The sequence below is a fragment of the Fringilla coelebs genome (assembly GCF_963513975.1).
Source record: "Fringilla coelebs genome assembly, chromosome: 17".
In the NCBI taxonomy this organism is placed as follows: domain Eukaryota; kingdom Metazoa; phylum Chordata; class Aves; order Passeriformes; family Fringillidae; genus Fringilla; species Fringilla coelebs.
The window spans coordinates 2,050,491-2,066,846 of record NC_140043.1 but is presented as its reverse complement, the minus strand read 5'-3'; the positions used below and the strand labels follow the sequence as shown (position 1 = coordinate 2,066,846).

General features: G+C 58.2%; 1 protein-coding gene across 1 annotated transcript in view; it reads right to left on the bottom strand.

The window, feature by feature from the left end:
* RTN4R (reticulon 4 receptor) overlaps positions 1–11,369 on the bottom strand; it is a gene marked incomplete at its 5' end in the record, with an annotated part of 100,765 nt that extends 89,396 nt beyond the window's left edge. Inside the window, 4 exons of the mRNA XM_084216978.1 lie at positions 104–447; positions 2,652–2,792; positions 10,295–10,407; positions 11,264–11,369. Coding sequence (XP_084073104.1) covers positions 104–447; positions 2,652–2,792; positions 10,295–10,407; positions 11,264–11,369 — 704 coding nt within the window. The remainder of the gene's footprint in view (positions 1–103; positions 448–2,651; positions 2,793–10,294; positions 10,408–11,263) is intronic.
* Positions 11,370–16,356: the final 4,987 nt, after the last annotated feature.

Genomic DNA, 16,356 nt, shown 5'->3' with positions numbered 1-16,356 from the left:
TATCCCGGGAGCGAGCGGCGAGCGAGCGGGGATGGAGAGGCGATGAATGTTTTATGGGATCATGTGGTTTGACGTGAGAGGAATCAGCCTAGATCGGATTTACTGGCTGGAGGAGTGAGCGGGAGGACGGGGGAGCCGGGCACGGGCTGGCGAGGGGAGGAGGGGCCGCTCCGACGGCGGCGGCTCCGCGGCGGAGCCCCCGCGGTGCGCGGCCGCGGCCCGGGCAGGGCTGCGCGGGGCCGGGAGCCTCATTCCTGGAGGAGAGGTGCCACCTAAAGGAAGCGGCGGAGAGGGACGCCCGGGCGGCGGCGGGCACCGGGCCCGCTCCCTCCTCCCCACCTCCCGCCGCAGCCGCGCCCGCACCGCCCCGCCGACCGCGGGGGCCGCGCCTCGGAGCCCCTCGGGAGGCACCGGAGACCTCGGCGGGTGTTTTCCCCTGCTCTGGATCTGCGCACCGGGGAGGCGGCGAGAGACATCCGAACCTACGGTGCCTCCTCTTCCTCACCAGATTCGGCTGCTGCGGGTGCGGAGCCGCTGCTTTCCCGAGGGAAGGATGTCAGAGAGCCCTTTGGGCACGACCCGAAGGAGAACTCCTCCCTGTGGCTGAGCCCTCTCGCCATCCCTGCCCTCTGGGATCGCTCTCCCGCGGGCAGGAAGGACAGCGGCTCGCCTCAGTTTACCACAGAGCCCGAGGGTTACACGGTAGCTGAAGCAGGGAGAAGCCGGATTCCTGCCCTGCTGAGCCCTCCGGCCCCCTTCCCTGGCCCGGAGGGACAAGGGCTGCTGCACAGGCAGATCCCATCTGCAGCCGTCCCATCTGGGAAGCAGAAAGATGGATTTTTATTAAGTGAACTCATTTGCTCAGGGAGGAAAGAAGGGAAGGATTGTGCCGGGGAAAGCTGAACATCCACGATATGGGGAAGTGGTGGCTCTGTCCCTGCTAGGCAGAGGAGGTTCAGCTGCCACCCGCTCCATGGACAATGTGTGGATATGTCTGTATCCATGTGAAACCCCACTTGGAGCTCTGCATGCAGTCCTGGCGCCCCCAGTATACGGGACATGGAACTCTGGGAGCCGGTCTGGATGGAGCCCCTCCCCTGTGGAGCCAGGCTGGGAGCTGGGATTGCTCAGCTTGGAGAAGAGAAGGTTGTGTGGAGACCTCCCAGCACCTTCCGGGGGCTGAAGGGGCTGCAAGGAAGCCAGGGAACGCATTTTCATCAAGAACTGGAGTGCCAGGACACAGGGAATGGCTCCCAGTGCCTGAGGGCAGGGCTGGATGGGACATTGGGAATGAGGAATTGTTCCCTGGCAGGGTGGGCAGGCCCTGGCACAGGGTGCCCAGAGCAGCTGGGGCTGCCCCTGGATCCCTGGCAGTGCCCAAGGCCAGGCTGGACACTGGGGCTGGGAGCAGCCTGGGACAGGGGAAGGTGTCCCTGCCATGGCAGGGGTGACACTGGAAGAGCTGGTGCCTTCCAGCCCAATCCGTTCTGACATTCTACCTTGTGTGTATTTATCTTTACCTGTGTACACTGGGTATAGAAATGCTGCTGAGCCTTCATTCCTCGCTGGGTTTGTCACCCCAATATTGGCCATCTCTCCAGCTTGCCCTCAGGGTTGTTGTCACAACCACATCCCTCCAAGTCCTGCCCAGTTTCCCCCTTTCCATGTAGGCATCACTGCAAGGTGAGCCAGGGTTCAGTTTCTCCTGTGTGCAAACCCCCCCAGCACACCCAGAGGCTGAGGGCACCACACACTGAGCCAGCCCACAATCATCTGTGCAAGAAAGAAACTCAACCAAAGGCACCCAGCTGGACACTCGGGGCAGCTGGGGGTGATTTACTCAGTGTGGGCCTTATTTGTGCCAGCAGCTTCAGCTGGCCTGAGGTGCTGAGCTCAGAATCACACAATCACAGCATGGGTTGGGTTAGAAGGGACCTTAAAGCTCATCTGGTTCCAATCCCTGCTGTGGGCAGGGATACCTTCAATAGGTCCTTGAAACCCCATCTGAAAATGATCCAGGAGAGCTGCCCAGACCCCTCTAACTGCAGATGTGAGGTTCTGTGCAGCCCAGGGCCTGCAGCCCCTTCCTTCAGCCCCCTGGGGAGGGTGGGGGGCTCCCTCTGGCCACTCTCTTCCTGCCCCTCCAGAGTACAAAGGTGCAGAGATGATTCCCTAATCCTCTTCCTTCCCACACCTCCTGCCCAGCTCGGGCACCCCCTGATCTCCTCTGCCCCTTCTGCCTTGCCTGTCCCCTTCCCTCTGTTTGCTCCCATCTGCATCCTGCCCATCCTGGATTTTCCAGGAGCCCTGTACACAATTAATGAACAGGAGAGCTCTTGATGAACATGCTGCCAGAGGAGCAGTGTGCCCACAGGGCCACAGCTGGAACACTTGGGTCACTCTTGTGTGCTTGGGCCAGTCCATGGCAGGTCTGCTCTGAAGGAATAGAAGGGATTTCTGGGAATGCCAGGATAGGTGAGCTCTGGGAAGAGAGCAGGAACATTCCTGTGCAGTCTGCTGCAGCACACTCTGTCGTTGGTTTATGGACATCTTCTGGGAGGGAGGATGATCCCACCCTGCCTTGCTCTTGCTGCAGTGGCAGCCCGGCTAGCACAGGTTAGGAATGTGCTGCTCCTCCCTTCTGAACACACCTGCAAGCGCTCCTGTTTCAGCAGTGCCCTTTGACTCCACCATCCCGAGTGGTGCAGCAAGGGAGAGAGGTCACCAACGTGCAGGGCATCAAAATAGCTGCAGAAGAAAGGGCCCTGGAGCTGGAATTTCCTGGGAGAGGTCTGGAAGGTGAGCAGGAGCACTGAAGGAGTTAATTGAAGCTCTAGTCACAGGCCCGAAAATTCCAGGTTGTAGCAGGGAGGCAGCGGTTGTTTGGCTGACATTTCTGAAAGGTTAATCTGGAAATGCAGAGAACACATCTGTACAGGGCTGGGGCTGACTCTTGCTGCAGAGCCCTGCCCCTCCTCAGGCTGTTTGACCCAGCAGTTGTGACACAGAGGGCACTGTGAGGCACCTGGGGCTGTGACCTTGGCATGCAGGGATGCTGCATGGTGTCCTCGGGCCAGCCCTGCCTCCAGGCCCTGGGACAAGGCACAGAAACTGGCTCTGCTGTGTGCCCGTGCTGGACAGCTGTGCTTCCTGTTCCTCTGTGTGACACCTGTGCTTCCTGATGCTCTGTGTGTGACACCTGTGCTTCCTGTTCCTCTGTGTGACACCTGTGCTTCCCATTGCTCTGTGTGTGACACCTGTGCTTCCCATGGCCCTGTGTGTGACACCTGTGCTTCCCATGGCCCTGTGTGACACCTGTGCTTCCCATGGCCCTGTGTGTGACACCTGTGCTTCCCATGGCCCTGTGTGTGACACCTGTGCTTCCCATTGCCCTGTGTGACACCTGTGCTTCCTGTTCCTCTGTGTGTGACACCTGTGCTTCCTGTTCCTCTCTGTGACACCTGTGCTTCCCATTGCTGTGTGTGTGACACCTGTGCTTCCCATTGCCCTGTGTGACACCTGTGCTTCCCATTGCTGTGTGTGTGACACCTGTGCTTCCCATTGCCCTGTGTGTGACACCTGTGCTTCCCATTGCCCTGTGTGACACCTGTGCTTCCTGTTCCTCTGTGTGACACCTGTGCTTCCTGTTCCCCTGTGTGACACCTGTGCTTCCTGTTCCTCTGTGTGACACCTGTGCTTCCTGATGCCCTGTGTGTGACACCTGTGCTTCCTGTTCCCCTGTGTGACACCTGTGCTTCCCATTGCCCTGTGTGACACCTGTGCTTCCCATTGCCCTGTGTGACACCTGTGCTTCCTGTTCCTCTGTGTGACACCTGTGCTTCCCATGGCCCTGTGTGACACCTGTGCTTCCTGTTCCTCTGTGTGACACCTGTGCTTCCCATGGCCCTGTGTGTGACACCTGTGCTTCCCATTGCTGTGTGTGTGACACCTGTGCTTCCTGTTCCTCTGTGTGACACCTGTGCTTCCTGTTCCTCTGTGTGACACCTGTGCTTCCCATGGCCCTGTGTGACACCTGTGCTTCCTGTTGTTCTGTGTGACACTGAGCTTCCCATGGCCCTGTGTGACACCTGTACTTCCCATTTCTGTGATATTTCTGCTTCCCATTGCTGTGTGACACCCGTGCTTCCCATTTCTCCCTGTGTCATCTCTGCTTCCCATTTCTCCCTGTGTCCAGGGGGTGTCCAGCAGGAGCTGGGTGAAGGAGGGGAGTCCCAGGCAGATCTCCTGGGGGAGCTGGGGTGCTCACAGTTGCAGTGGGAGTAACTCTGGAGAGGAGCCAGCACTCCTCATGATGAAGCCACCTTGCTTTGACTGGATAATTATATGTTCATCTCTACCTGATGCTTAATCACAGTGGGATCAATTCTCTTCCTGCACGCTGGGAGTCTTGTTTGCAAAGTGCCATCCCTCCCTGCTCTCTTCAGCTGTGAGCACAGGGCTCCCAGAGGATTTAGGGCACATTCCTGCACCTGTGGGCACCGAGAGAGGTGGATGTGGGGAAATAGAGAGGGCACATGAAATGGGAACTCATTGCACTTTGCTGTGCTCTCACACACCCCTTTCTTTTTTAACAGAGCTTAAAGGAATTGACCCCTGAATCCCAGTATTGAATAAAGTGTATCTTGTTCTGGTCCAGGAAAGGCTTTTCACCTTTCTTCCTCATGGCCTTGTGGCTGCACCTCTCCTGTGTCTGATGTGGCTGGGAGCACCTGAAAACACCTCTGAGAGGAGCAAGGAGGCAGAAAAGAGCACCAAAAGACCAGGTGGGTTTTTTCTCTTTCTCATGGAAGGGGGACAAGATGCTCTTTTAAGGTCCCTTCCAGCCCAGACCATCCTGGGACTGTACTGAGTCTCTGCCGAGTTCTGGCACTGCCTGTGCTCACAGGAGGCAGGAGGAGATGTGGGCAAGCAGCAGCTGGGGAATGTCACCTGCTCCAGTGGTGACCACCCCTCTGGCAGAGTCACCCTGCAGAGACACAAGAAGATCTTTCTAAAGCAGCCTCCCCCTGCTCTGAGGCAGGCATGGGCACACATGGGGCAGATTCTGAGCTACAGAACTAAAAGGGCTCTCCAGAGTCAGCTATCACCCACTGACCTGCTGACATCCTCTCCAGAAAGCCCCAGCTCTGCTCAGCAGGGTCATTCCAGCTCACCCCACAGCTGGGACTGCACCCAGGTCCTGTCCCACATTCCCTGACAGCTGCCCCAGGCAGGGACAGCTCCTCCTGAGGACAGAGCTCCATCTCTGCTCTGGGACAGGGACAGCACCCAGGGCACGGCTGGAGCTGGGCCAGGGCAGCTCAGGCTGAGATCAGGGCAAAGTTCTTCCCCCAGAGGGTGCTGGCACTGCCCAGGCTGCCCAGGGAATGGGCACGGCCCCGAGGCTGCCAGAGCTCCAGGAGCCTTTGGCCAGCGCTGCCAGGGATGGACAGGGTGGGGTTGTTGGGGGGTCTGGGCAGGGCTGGGTGGGCTGGATGATCCTGGGGGTCCCTCAGCTCACACAGGTGAGGTGCCAGGCCTGGTTTCTCCCCTGCAGTCGGTGAGCTCTGGGTACCAGAGCACCTCAGAGGCTGCCCAGGGCCAGCACTGGCAGGGCCAGCCCTGTGCCCCTGGCCTGCCACCCCTGGGGCTGTGCAGGGACACAGGACAGGGCAGGAGCTGCTGGCTGGCCCTGGCCCTGGCCCTGGTGTGAGCTCTGCCTGGCCCCAGCTCTGCCAGCTGCTCAGCTCATGAGCCCAGGGAGAAGCACCGAGTGTCTGAGCTGTTCCTGGGATGCTCCTGGGCTCCTCCTGCCATGAAACACTGCACCAGAGCCAGGCTGGGCAGGGCTGGGCAGGGCAGGGCAGGGCAAGGAGAGAAAAGCTCCCCTCTGTCAGTCCATGGCAGGAGTGCTCTGAAGGAACAGAAGGGTTTTCTGGGAATGCCGGGATAGGTGAGCTCTGGGAAGAGACAGGAACATTGCTGTGCAGTCTGCACCTGTGCCAGCGCACCCAGCCCTGCCTCTCCAGCCATCCCCGGGCTGCTGCTGCTCCCAGCAGTGAGTGATGGCCCTGGCAGCTCCTGCTCCGTGATTTCCCTCACATTTCAGCCTCTCTGCCTGAGCAATGGGGTCGGTGTGGACGAGTTGTTCCTGTAAATCATCCCAGCACCGCTCCAGCCTGACACATCAATCCCCTCTGGAAAAGGTTCCCACCTGGTCCTGGCAGTGCTGCTGAGGTTGGGATGTGCCAGGAATCCTTCAGAAGGCTGTGCAGGAGGGGCTGCTGATTTATTCAGGCATCTCTTGCTGAAAGCTGCTCCCTTCCAGCCTTGGGGAGACTCACCTGGCTGAGGGCTCCCACTGGGCTTGGGGCTGCCCTGAGCTCGCCCTGCACTCCCTGTGAGCAGCTGGGAACAGGGAATCCCAGAATGGTTTGGGGGACACCTTCCACCATCCCAGGCTGCTCCAGCCCCAGTGTCCAGCCTGGCCTTGGGCACTGCCAGCGATCCAGGGGCAGCCACAGCTGCTCTGGGCACCCTGTGCCAGGGCCTGCCCACCCTGCCAGGGAACAATTCCTCATTCCCAATATCCCATCCATCCCTGCCCTCTGGCAGTGGGAGCCATTCCCTGTGTCCTGTCCCTCCTTCCCTTGTCCCCAGTCCCTCTCCAGCTCTCCTGGAGCCCCTTCAGGCCCTGCAAGGGCTCTGAGGTGTCCCTGGAGCCTTCTCCTCTCCAGGTGAGCACCCCCAGCTCTCCCAGCCTGGCTCCAGAGCAGAGAGAAGAGGGAAGAGGGAGAGGTGAGGGAAAGTTGGTTTTAAAATTTATTTTGTTCTCATTGTCCTGCTCTGATTTTTTGGTAATAAATTCAATCACTATCCCCAGGTTCAGGCTGCTGTGCCTGTGATGGTGACCAGGGAGGGATCTCTGCCAGTTTTTGCCTCTCCCTTTGCTTTCTCTCCCCTTTCCAGTTGCAGAGGGCACTGATAAAGCAGCTTTGGTGGGCACCCAACATCCAGCTGGGGCCAGCCCACCCCAGAGACTCTGCATGTGCAGGGGAGCCAAGGGGAGAGGGAGGGGTGCAGTAAAATCTGAACTAAGACCTGACAGCAAAAGCTGCTCCTCCACAGAGCTGGGCCAGGGGAGCTCTGTGCATTCCATTGTCAGAACCCAGGAGATTGCTCTGGCTGCCCCACAGGACCCGAGACCCTGGCACAGAGTCAAAAACACCTGAGCCTTTGATTTTAGCCCATGGAAACAATTCCCAACTTTGTGTGAGGATTTACAGGCCACAAGAGTTTGAGTAGAATGACAGTGAATTTGTCACAGGGTGAAAAAGCAGAATTTTGGGGGTTTAGAATGGGGGTTCAAGAGGCAAGGTGGAGGAATCTGGGTGTGTCCTGTCCTTCTTCTCCTTCTTCTTGTCCTCCATCTTCTGCTGGGATGGTGACACTTCTGGATTGGTTTAGAGTAGAGACAGACTGTCTGACACAGGTGATGGGTATTGGGAAATTATTGTAAATAAAGTACAGGTAGTTCTTAGTATAAAAAGATCACATTGCCCTGAGGGCAGGGACTGTGCCTCAACCTGACCTGCTGGACAGATCTCAGCAGGTCAGAGAGACAGTGTTATAGAGAAGAGAAAATAAACAACCTTGAGAAGCAGAGCTGAGGAATCCTGACTTCTTCTTTGGTCTCAGGGCTGGGAAAAAAGAGACTTTCCAACCCCTCGGGGTCATCTCAGCAACAGAGACCTCATCATTCCACGGTGTTGGAGGCTGAACTGGGAGTGCTGGGTGTGCCCAGGCCAGCCCAGGGTCCCCAGCACAGCCACAGCCTCTCCTCTCCTGCAGCAGCTGCCCTCAGCCCCACCCCAGTGCCAAACCTCCAGGCAGACACAGGACCCACACCCAGCAGGTCCTGGGGGGCAAAGCCTCCCTGCAGCCCCCAGACCCAGCTGGGCACATCCTGGGTGTGTGCTGGACACAGCCAAGGAGAGGGAAGGGTCCTGGCAGCTGAAGAATGGCCGCTCCTGCCCCGTTGATGCCTGAACATTTTTGCTTTTTCTGTGTTTTTCATGTATTTGTGAATCTGTAGACCATTAAAATGTGTTTATACAGTTCCTGGTATTTTTCCTATCCTTTCTCTTAGATTTCAGAGTAAGGAGCTAACCTTCTAACACGTTCCTGGAATACTATTTAATCTTATTTTCAAGTAGAGGACCCACAAGAAGAACATTCCATTTTCTAATCAGAATTTGAGGAGACACAACAAGAAGTGAGGCAAAGAACCAACTCCAGTGGGGCAGCACTTGGGGGAAAAATTACCTAACCAACTGCTCTTCTAATTGGACAATATTTGGTAGACATGCTAGCCTGTTATACCTCTAAAAAATGTAAAAATGCAGTACTGGGTGTGCCCATGACCACTGGAGAGGCCTGGCAGAAAATGAGCATGGCATTTGTGGCTGGGAGCAGCCGCCCTTGCAGCCCCATCCCGAGCTCAGAGGTGTCACAGAGGAATGAGAGCATGGCAGCACCACCTGACCAGTCACAGCAGCTCTGATTTCAGATCTGCAGTGCTCCCAGCAGAGTTAGCAAATGACTTGCAGACCGGGAACTATCTGCAAATAGTTTCCAATAATGAATTGAGGTGTGAAAGCTGCAATCTGCTCTGAGACAATCTGTAAACAGAGGGAAGGAAAATTCACCAAAATAAATTATTCATTTTGGATTACTCCTCTAGCTCATGTCTTAACTTGAAAATCTCCAGGGCCTGCAGAGACTTCCGGGGACGCTGCTGTACCTTGAGCTGTGCTGGGGCAGGGCTGTGACACATCAGGGCATCCCATCAACACTGGCCAGCTCCTCTGCCCCCAGTGATGGGCATCTGCCCCCAAACACAGGCACTGAAGGCAAATCCATCCCAGGCCAAGGATTGGGCTCTTCCCCTTTCCCTGCTGCCATCAACCAAGAGCAGAGGGAGCCAGCCTGGAGCAGGAACCAAAGCAGAGGAGGGTGGGGAACGGGGGAAGGAGAGGACACAGGGATAGAGGGGCAGGGCAGGCTGGAGGTAAATCACAACTTCCAGCTGGACCAGACCGTGTGGGACGCACAGACGTGCCCACCACGGTGTGACAGTCCTGGGCAGGGGCGCTGGAGGGGCTGGGTGTGGTGTGAGGCACCTGGAACTGTGCCCAGCCACCCTTTGAGACCTCCCAAACGGCCTGAGGAGGAGAAATCGGCCCTGAGGAAGAAGGAGATCCCCAAGAACAGCCTGGAAGTGCCTGGGGCACAACAGGAGGAACCCCCCTGGCCCCAGGCAAGGGGAAGCACGAGCAGGCTGTGCCTGAGGGGTGTGAGGGACTCAGTGTGCCACCCCTGCACAGCTCCCTGATGAGTCTGGGACTGGCATGGCACTTGGCATGGCACTTGGCATGGCTTGGTGCTGGAGAAGCTGGCTAAAGAGCAGAAAAACTGCTCATGGAAAAGAGAAACCTACAGAGCTGGGCAAGATGGGAAGATGGGGTAGAGCAGGGATAGCTTGTTCAGTTATCTGCAAAGAGTGGCTTGAGCTGCTCCTGGGGCGCCCTAGGCGGGATCCTCACCTGGGACAGGCCAGGTTGAAGCAGCTTTGTCACTCTACCCCATGGATCTCCAGGTGCCACAGTCTGCCTCTTCAGTTTTCAGCCCTTTCAGTCAGTCCCAAGTCTTCAACGTCCCCATGGAAAGCAGCAGAGTGGACTGGAGCACACCAAGGCATTTCAGAGAGGGGTAAGGCAGTACTGTCTTCTTTAGTTAGAATTAAACAAGGAAGTACAATTCTAGAGTGTGTTTTCCTGAAAATGTAATGTGTGGGACTGCAGGGAAGGGCAAAGTTCAGAGCAGAATTCTCCAGTACTGACCATGCCAAACTGGGCAGAAGATTGGAGAACCAAAGTATTGCTCCCACTCCAAGAAGGTTTTAGAATAAACCTGACCCCAGACATCTCCAGACATCACCTGGAGAGAACCCGTGGCAAGCTGGATTTTTTCAAACCTTTTTTTCTGCCTTGAAACTTGCTCTGTATTCAGGGGAGTGCAGGAATACTTGAACAGCTCAAATCTGGTGGATTTGCCTTTGATCCCGTTTGGCAATTATTGTCCCAAACTGCCATGATCCCAGCAAATGCTGCTTTGGCCTTGTGGAGCTGCTGGTGTTAGAGCCCAGCTCACCCTGCCCACCAGGCGTGGAATTACTGGGGTGTTGTTGCTGCTCTGGACCACAGAGGTTTTCCAGAGGTTTTCAAGGCTTTACAAGCACTACTTCAGCTTTCAGAAACAACCCCAGGAAAATGCCATCAGCGCTGTTGAACCAGCTCTTAATGAAGGCTTTAGAAACATCCCTGTCGAGGCCATGGCTTTGCTCTGCTGGCAGAGGGCAGGGGAACATCTGGGCACCCAATTCCACAGGGGAAGTGGCAAATGAAAGTCATGGAATTGAGTATTTTGGCAAAAAACCACCGAGCACAGTGAGGAGGAGGTGTGGTTTTGGCAGCAGCCTGAACCTAGGAGAGTTCCTGGGATGAAGCCACCTCCTGACCCCCCTGGCCTGGTGGCCCCTCCATCGCCCACCCTTGCCCAGAGCAGTGCAGACACTGAAGTGACAGCTGAGAGCTGCTCCTGCAGAGCCCCCAGGAAAAGCCAAGTGTCCACGTGGCTTCCTGAAGAGAGTGATTTTCAGGAAAAGCCAGAAGGCTGCAGGAGAGCAGAATGCAGCTCTGTGGGAAGGCTCAGCGGCCCGTGGAGATCAGCTCCTCTCATTGCAAACCTGACTCTGCAGAGCAGCTGCTGCTTCACAGCCCTGGCAGCGGCACCAGGAGCTGGGGATCCACTGCCATGGCTGCATGTCCTGCAGGGCCAGCACTCCTGAGGCCGTGCTGGCCCGGCCCTGAGCAGGGGACAGCACTCAGGACACTCAGACATGCTTCTCCTGCAGGGTGAACATCATCAATGTGTGCAGCCGAGGTGCCACCAGCAGTGGCTGTGACAGTGGCACACAGACCACATCTCCAGCAAACCCTTCCACATTCCTGGACTGGAGGAACCTCCCTGAGGCTCCTGGGGCTGCTGTTTGTGCCACCTCTTGGCTAAGGATGTGAAATGGGCAGCACGAGGGTGCTGGTTCGGGGGCTTTTGTGTTCCAGAGACCTCAGAGCTCGGAAGAGCACCTGAGGATTCCCCCTAGTGCAGGCTCAAGAGCTCAGGGAGCAGGTGCAGGTGTTACAGATGTGCCTGGGCATGAGCTGGAGGAGTTTCTGGCACTGCAGGTGATGCTTGGACTGGGACTGACAGGGCTGTGCTGCTGCCTCGCTGAGCAGGGCCCCTGTCATTGGGACCCCAAAGCCATCAGGGGTGCTGGCACCAGATGTCAGTGGGACCCCAAAGCCATCAGGGGTGCTGGCACCAGATGTCAGTGGGACCCCAAAGCCATCAGGGGGTGCTGGCACCAGAGGTCAGTGGGACCCCGAAGCCACCAGGGGTGCTGGCACCAGGGCTGTGCTCAGGTGTGAGCTCGGGTTTGACCCGCGCTGCCAAACGGGGCAGGGCCGGCGCTGCCCATTCCTTCCCAATGAAATCATCCTCTGTTTCCTGGCTGTTTGCAATTAGCCTCCCGCAGCAGATGAATAATCTGTTCTTGTTGATTCGACAGAGCCGCTTGGAAAGGGGACAAACGGCGCGTTCCGCCTCGGCCGGCAGTGGCAGGCAGGAAGGGAGGGAGGAAAACACGGACACGCCGCTAATTCCCAGCAACAATCCCGTGAATTTAGCGGGGCTGGCACAAGGCAGGCGGCAAATACAAGGAGCGGGGATTGGAGGAGCCGCAGGACCGCTGCCAGCGGGCAGAGCAGAGCGGGGCTGCAGGGAGGGGTCAGCGAGGGCAGCGGCAGCCCCTGGCCCGGGCTGCTGGGAGCTGGGGTGCCAGCCCACGGCCCAAACCCCCGTGGGAGAGCTGCTTTCTCACCGTCAGAAAATCAAAGCCATTTTCAGAAGGAGAACAGATTTTGGTTGGGAGGTGAGGGAAGCGGAGGGCCAAGAATAGAAGGGAACAGTGGGCGGAATTCTGACTCCCTGCTGCATTCAAAGTAAAGTACAGGACAAGTTTCAAGGAAGCAGCGGGGCAGCCCTCGGGGGAGCTGGCAGGGACCGAGGAGCCTGGCAGGGGCTGGGGCCAGCCCTGCTGCCCGCGGGGACGGGAGGGCAGCGGTGCAGGGACAGCATCGAGCAGAGCTGCAGCACCAGTGCAGGGACAGCACCGAGCAGAGCTGCAGCACCAGTGCAGGGACAGCACCGAGCAGAGCTGCAGCACCAGTGCAGGGACAGCACCGAGCAGAGCTGCAGCACCAGTGCAAGGACAGTTCCGAGCAGAGCTGCAGCACCAGTGCAGGGACAGCACCGAGCAGAGCTGCAGCACCAGTGCAGGGACAGCACCGAGCAGAGCTGCAGCACCAGTGCAAGGACAGTTCCGAGCAGAGCTGCAGCACCAGTGCAGGGACAGCACCGAGCAGAGCTGCAGCACCCGTGCAAGGACAGTTCCGAGCAGAGCTGCAGCACCAGTGCAGGGACAGCACCGAGCAGAGCTGCAGCACTGGTGCAGGGACAGCTCCGAGCAGAGCTGCAGCACCAGTGCAAGGACAGCTCCGAGCAGAGCTGCAGCACCAGTGCAAGGACAGCTCCGAGCAGAACTGCAGCACCAGTGCAAGGACAGCTCCGAGCAGAGCTGCAGCACCCGTGCAGGGACAGCTCCGAGCAGAGCTGCAGCACCGGTGCAGGGACAGCTCCGAGCAGAGCTGCAGCACCGGTGCAGGGACAGCACCGCGCTGGTCCCCAGGCAGCCCCGAGGCAGCAGCCGCAGCCCCTCACGGGGATTTCAAGGTTCGCAGGGATGTTGCAGCAGGAGGTGATGCTGTGGCAGCGCTGAAGTGGATTTCAAGAGCCACAGCGCGGAGCATGAAGCGGAGCGAAGCCTGCCAGGCCCCGGGCGCCGTGCAGAGCCGCGTTTTGCGGGGTCGGTGTCTGCGCGGAGCCGCGCTCAGCACGGCCGGGCCCGACGCCATCTGTGCGGCCGCGGCAGGAACTGCACGGAGCGCCCGGCAGCTCGGGATGGTGCCATAGGGAGCAGGAATTGCACCGTGAGCTGGGAATGGCAGGTGAGGAGACGGCATCACTTGGAGCTGTCACCTCTGTCCCCTCCAAGGCTTGGCGCAGGGCTGTGCCACGGCTCCGTGCGTTGATCCATGAGATTCTGGGAGCATCAGGCAATGCCAGCACGAGGCTGAGACTGCTGCAGGTGCCAGGCAAGACAGCCCTGAGTATTTCCATGCTGCAGGAGCTGCACTTTTGGCTTCTTTTCTCCATGAGAGATTCCTGCAGGGCTGGAGGCTTTGCCCAGAGTCTGCTGGAAGTGAGAATCTTGGCTTTATTCACAGAATCCTAAAATCACTGAGGCTGGAAAAGCCCTCCAAGGTCATTGATTCGAACCTGTTCCCAATGCCCACCTTGTCCCCAGAGCAGAGTGCCACATCCAGTCCTTCCTTGGGCACCTCCAGGGATGGGCACTCCAGACCTCCCTGGGCAGCCCCTGCCAAGGCCTGACTGCCCTTCCCATGGAGAAATTCCTCCTGGTGTCCAGCCTGACATTTTTGCAGGGCACTGCAGCTCTGGGGTTGTTTGCAGATGGGCTGGAGGCAGAGGCAGTGTGGAAGATGTGCTGCTGCCCTGGGCATCCCGGGGAGGATGGGCAGGGCTGGAAGGGACTTTTCCCTGTGGAATGGGGCTGGAGCCATGCCCCAGCTCCCTCTCTGCATCAGCAGTGACGCTCAGGGAGCAGGGCAGGAACAGGGCAGGTGTGAGGAGACAACTGCTGGCAGCCCCTGCAGATGGCTGCTGGCATGGCAAGGACAGCAGGGACTCCTTATCCCTCCTCCTGAGGTTTTTCCAAGCCCAGAGCCCAGCTGGCCCTTTGGCTAACTCCCCCCACCATGCTTTTCTCACCTTTCACAGTCCTGCTCTTCCTCTCCTGCCATGTCCATGTTCCCCTGGGCTGCAGTCCCGAGGACAGGGAGCCAAGGAAGCCATCACACCATGCAGGAGCCTGCCTGAGGCCAACCCCCCCAGGCTCAGCTCCTCTCGTGCCATTCCTCAGCTCAGAAGGGGCAGAGGGCAGGAAAACAGGGCTGAGTGCGTGCCCAGGTGTGTGCCTGCTTGGTCCCACTGTGGCTGGCTGAGCTCCAGCAGAGCAGCAAGAAGAGGCCCCTGGGGGGAACTCCTCCATCTCCCTCAGCTCTGCTCCAGCAGAGCCTTGTGGAGAGGGGCTGTGCCCTGGAAACTGCAGCCTGGGAAGCTCCTGCACCACTGCCTGAGTGTGGAAGGACTTCTGGTGTCTGGGGCTGCTCTTGCTCCAGCTCCAGAGGCTCTGTGATTCACCCTAAAGCAACAGAGAAGCCACCTGTGAAGGGCACCTTCCTGTGTGTGTGACAAAGTGCTCTGAAATACATAAAACATCCTCAGAGTGGGGAAGATCACTGAGAGCTTTACCAAAACTGACTTGAGAAGCTGTTTCAAAGCACTCCAAACGGAGCTTGCAAATATCTGGCCGTGTTTGCAGTTCCCTGGCAGGAGTGGGTGGGTGGTGGTGCCTTCTGCAGTGCTCCCAAGGAGCTGCTGGGAACATCCCAGCTCTGCAAGCCAGGCTGCTGCAGGCTCCCTGCCATGGCAGCACTGGGAAGGGAAGATGGGCTCCAGGCTGGGCGTGCCAGCAGCCCTCCAGCTCACGGGGCCAGCACTCCTTCCCCTTTGGAGCAGATGGAATATCTGCTGCTCATGGCTGGGTGGGCCCCCACACCAGGATGGTGAGGCACTGGGAAAGAGAAAACCAGCAGGGAAACTCACTTGAACTGCAGTTTGAGGATCTTGTGGCAGTTCCCCTTCCCAGGGAGGTGGGCAAGACTGAGGGGGTTTTCCTGCTGAACCGGGGCTGAGCTGGGCTCCTCTGAAGGAGGAGTGGGGCTGGGGAAGTTCCCAAAGCTGAGGACAGCTCGTGGTGTCCCCTGGGGTTTCCCAGTCCTGTCCAGGTGTTCGACTGCAGCAGGTCCTGAAGCAGGCTCGGATCACTCAGGATTCTGGAGAGCCCTGCAGTACATCCAGAACATCTCCCGGCGTGTTCCCCACCCCACATGGGCGGAGAGCAGCCTGCCAGCCTCGCAGCTCCCGGCAAACAGAGCTCCCCACTCACTCCTGATAACAACACCCTGAAAAAAAAAGGAAAGAAAATGGATTTTCCCCCTTCCTTTTTCAGGAATTCTGGCAAGATGTCAAAATGCTCCGCTGCCACTCAGAGTGGAGAGCGTTGCCCAGCTCTTCCCGTGCTCGTCTGCCAGGCCTGGAGCGATTGCAGAGCTTATTTTCGGCAGCTGAAGCGGCAGCAGGAGCGGGAGGGGAAGGCTGGGCTATCAGTCACCGAGAGATGCTCGCTCCCACGGAGGTGTTTACAGGAGGGGCGTGAGCGTGAGCTGCAGCCAGCTGCCATTAGCATTGCAGATCGGGCACTTGTTAGCAGAGTGCTTCGCCCCTGCTTTACAATTTGCTAATAATAAAGCATTTGTTCCCGGCAAACAAACGCCCAGATTTATGTCTCGCTCACAAAGGACTCCAATAGATATATTGATACCTTGTGAAGCTGCAGCGGGGAGAGGGATGGAAAAGCTGCTGTTTGCTTGACTCCATCCAGCTCCTCTATTGATGACTGGGAGGCATTTATTTCACCGAGGATAGAGCACTCAGAACTGAGAACTCTCTGTTGCCAATAGTGCCGTATTTAGGGTTATTATATCACCATAAAACAGCTTTATGGGGCCATGAATATTGGGGCACGTCGATACCCTGCGCCTCCTGCCCGGCGGGGTGGCAGAGCCCAGGCAGCCCTGGAGCCCAGGGAGCAGGGAACAGCTTCCAGGGCAGCAAGAGGCCCAGGAGGAGCTCCTGGAGCTGTGTCCTGCCCTGCTGCTGGCCCGGTGAGGACAGCCGGTGTGCAGAGCTGTGCTGGCACGGGGGGCTCGGCTCCCAGTGTGCAAGGATGCCAGGGCACTGGGAATGGCTGAGAATGTGCCAGGCACCAAAAAATCAGGGCAGGAGCTCCAGTGCTCCTCCCCAGCCACGGCTGAGGGGTCCCAGGGGGGAGAGCTGGAGGGGGCTCTGGTGCTGCCAGTGCCCTGTTCTCCAGTGTCACAGGTGGCACCGTGTCCTGGGCTCCTTCCCCAGGACTCCCCAGCTCCCAGGGGCAGCACAGCACGGAGGGAAGGAGCTCAGGTGTCCACAGTG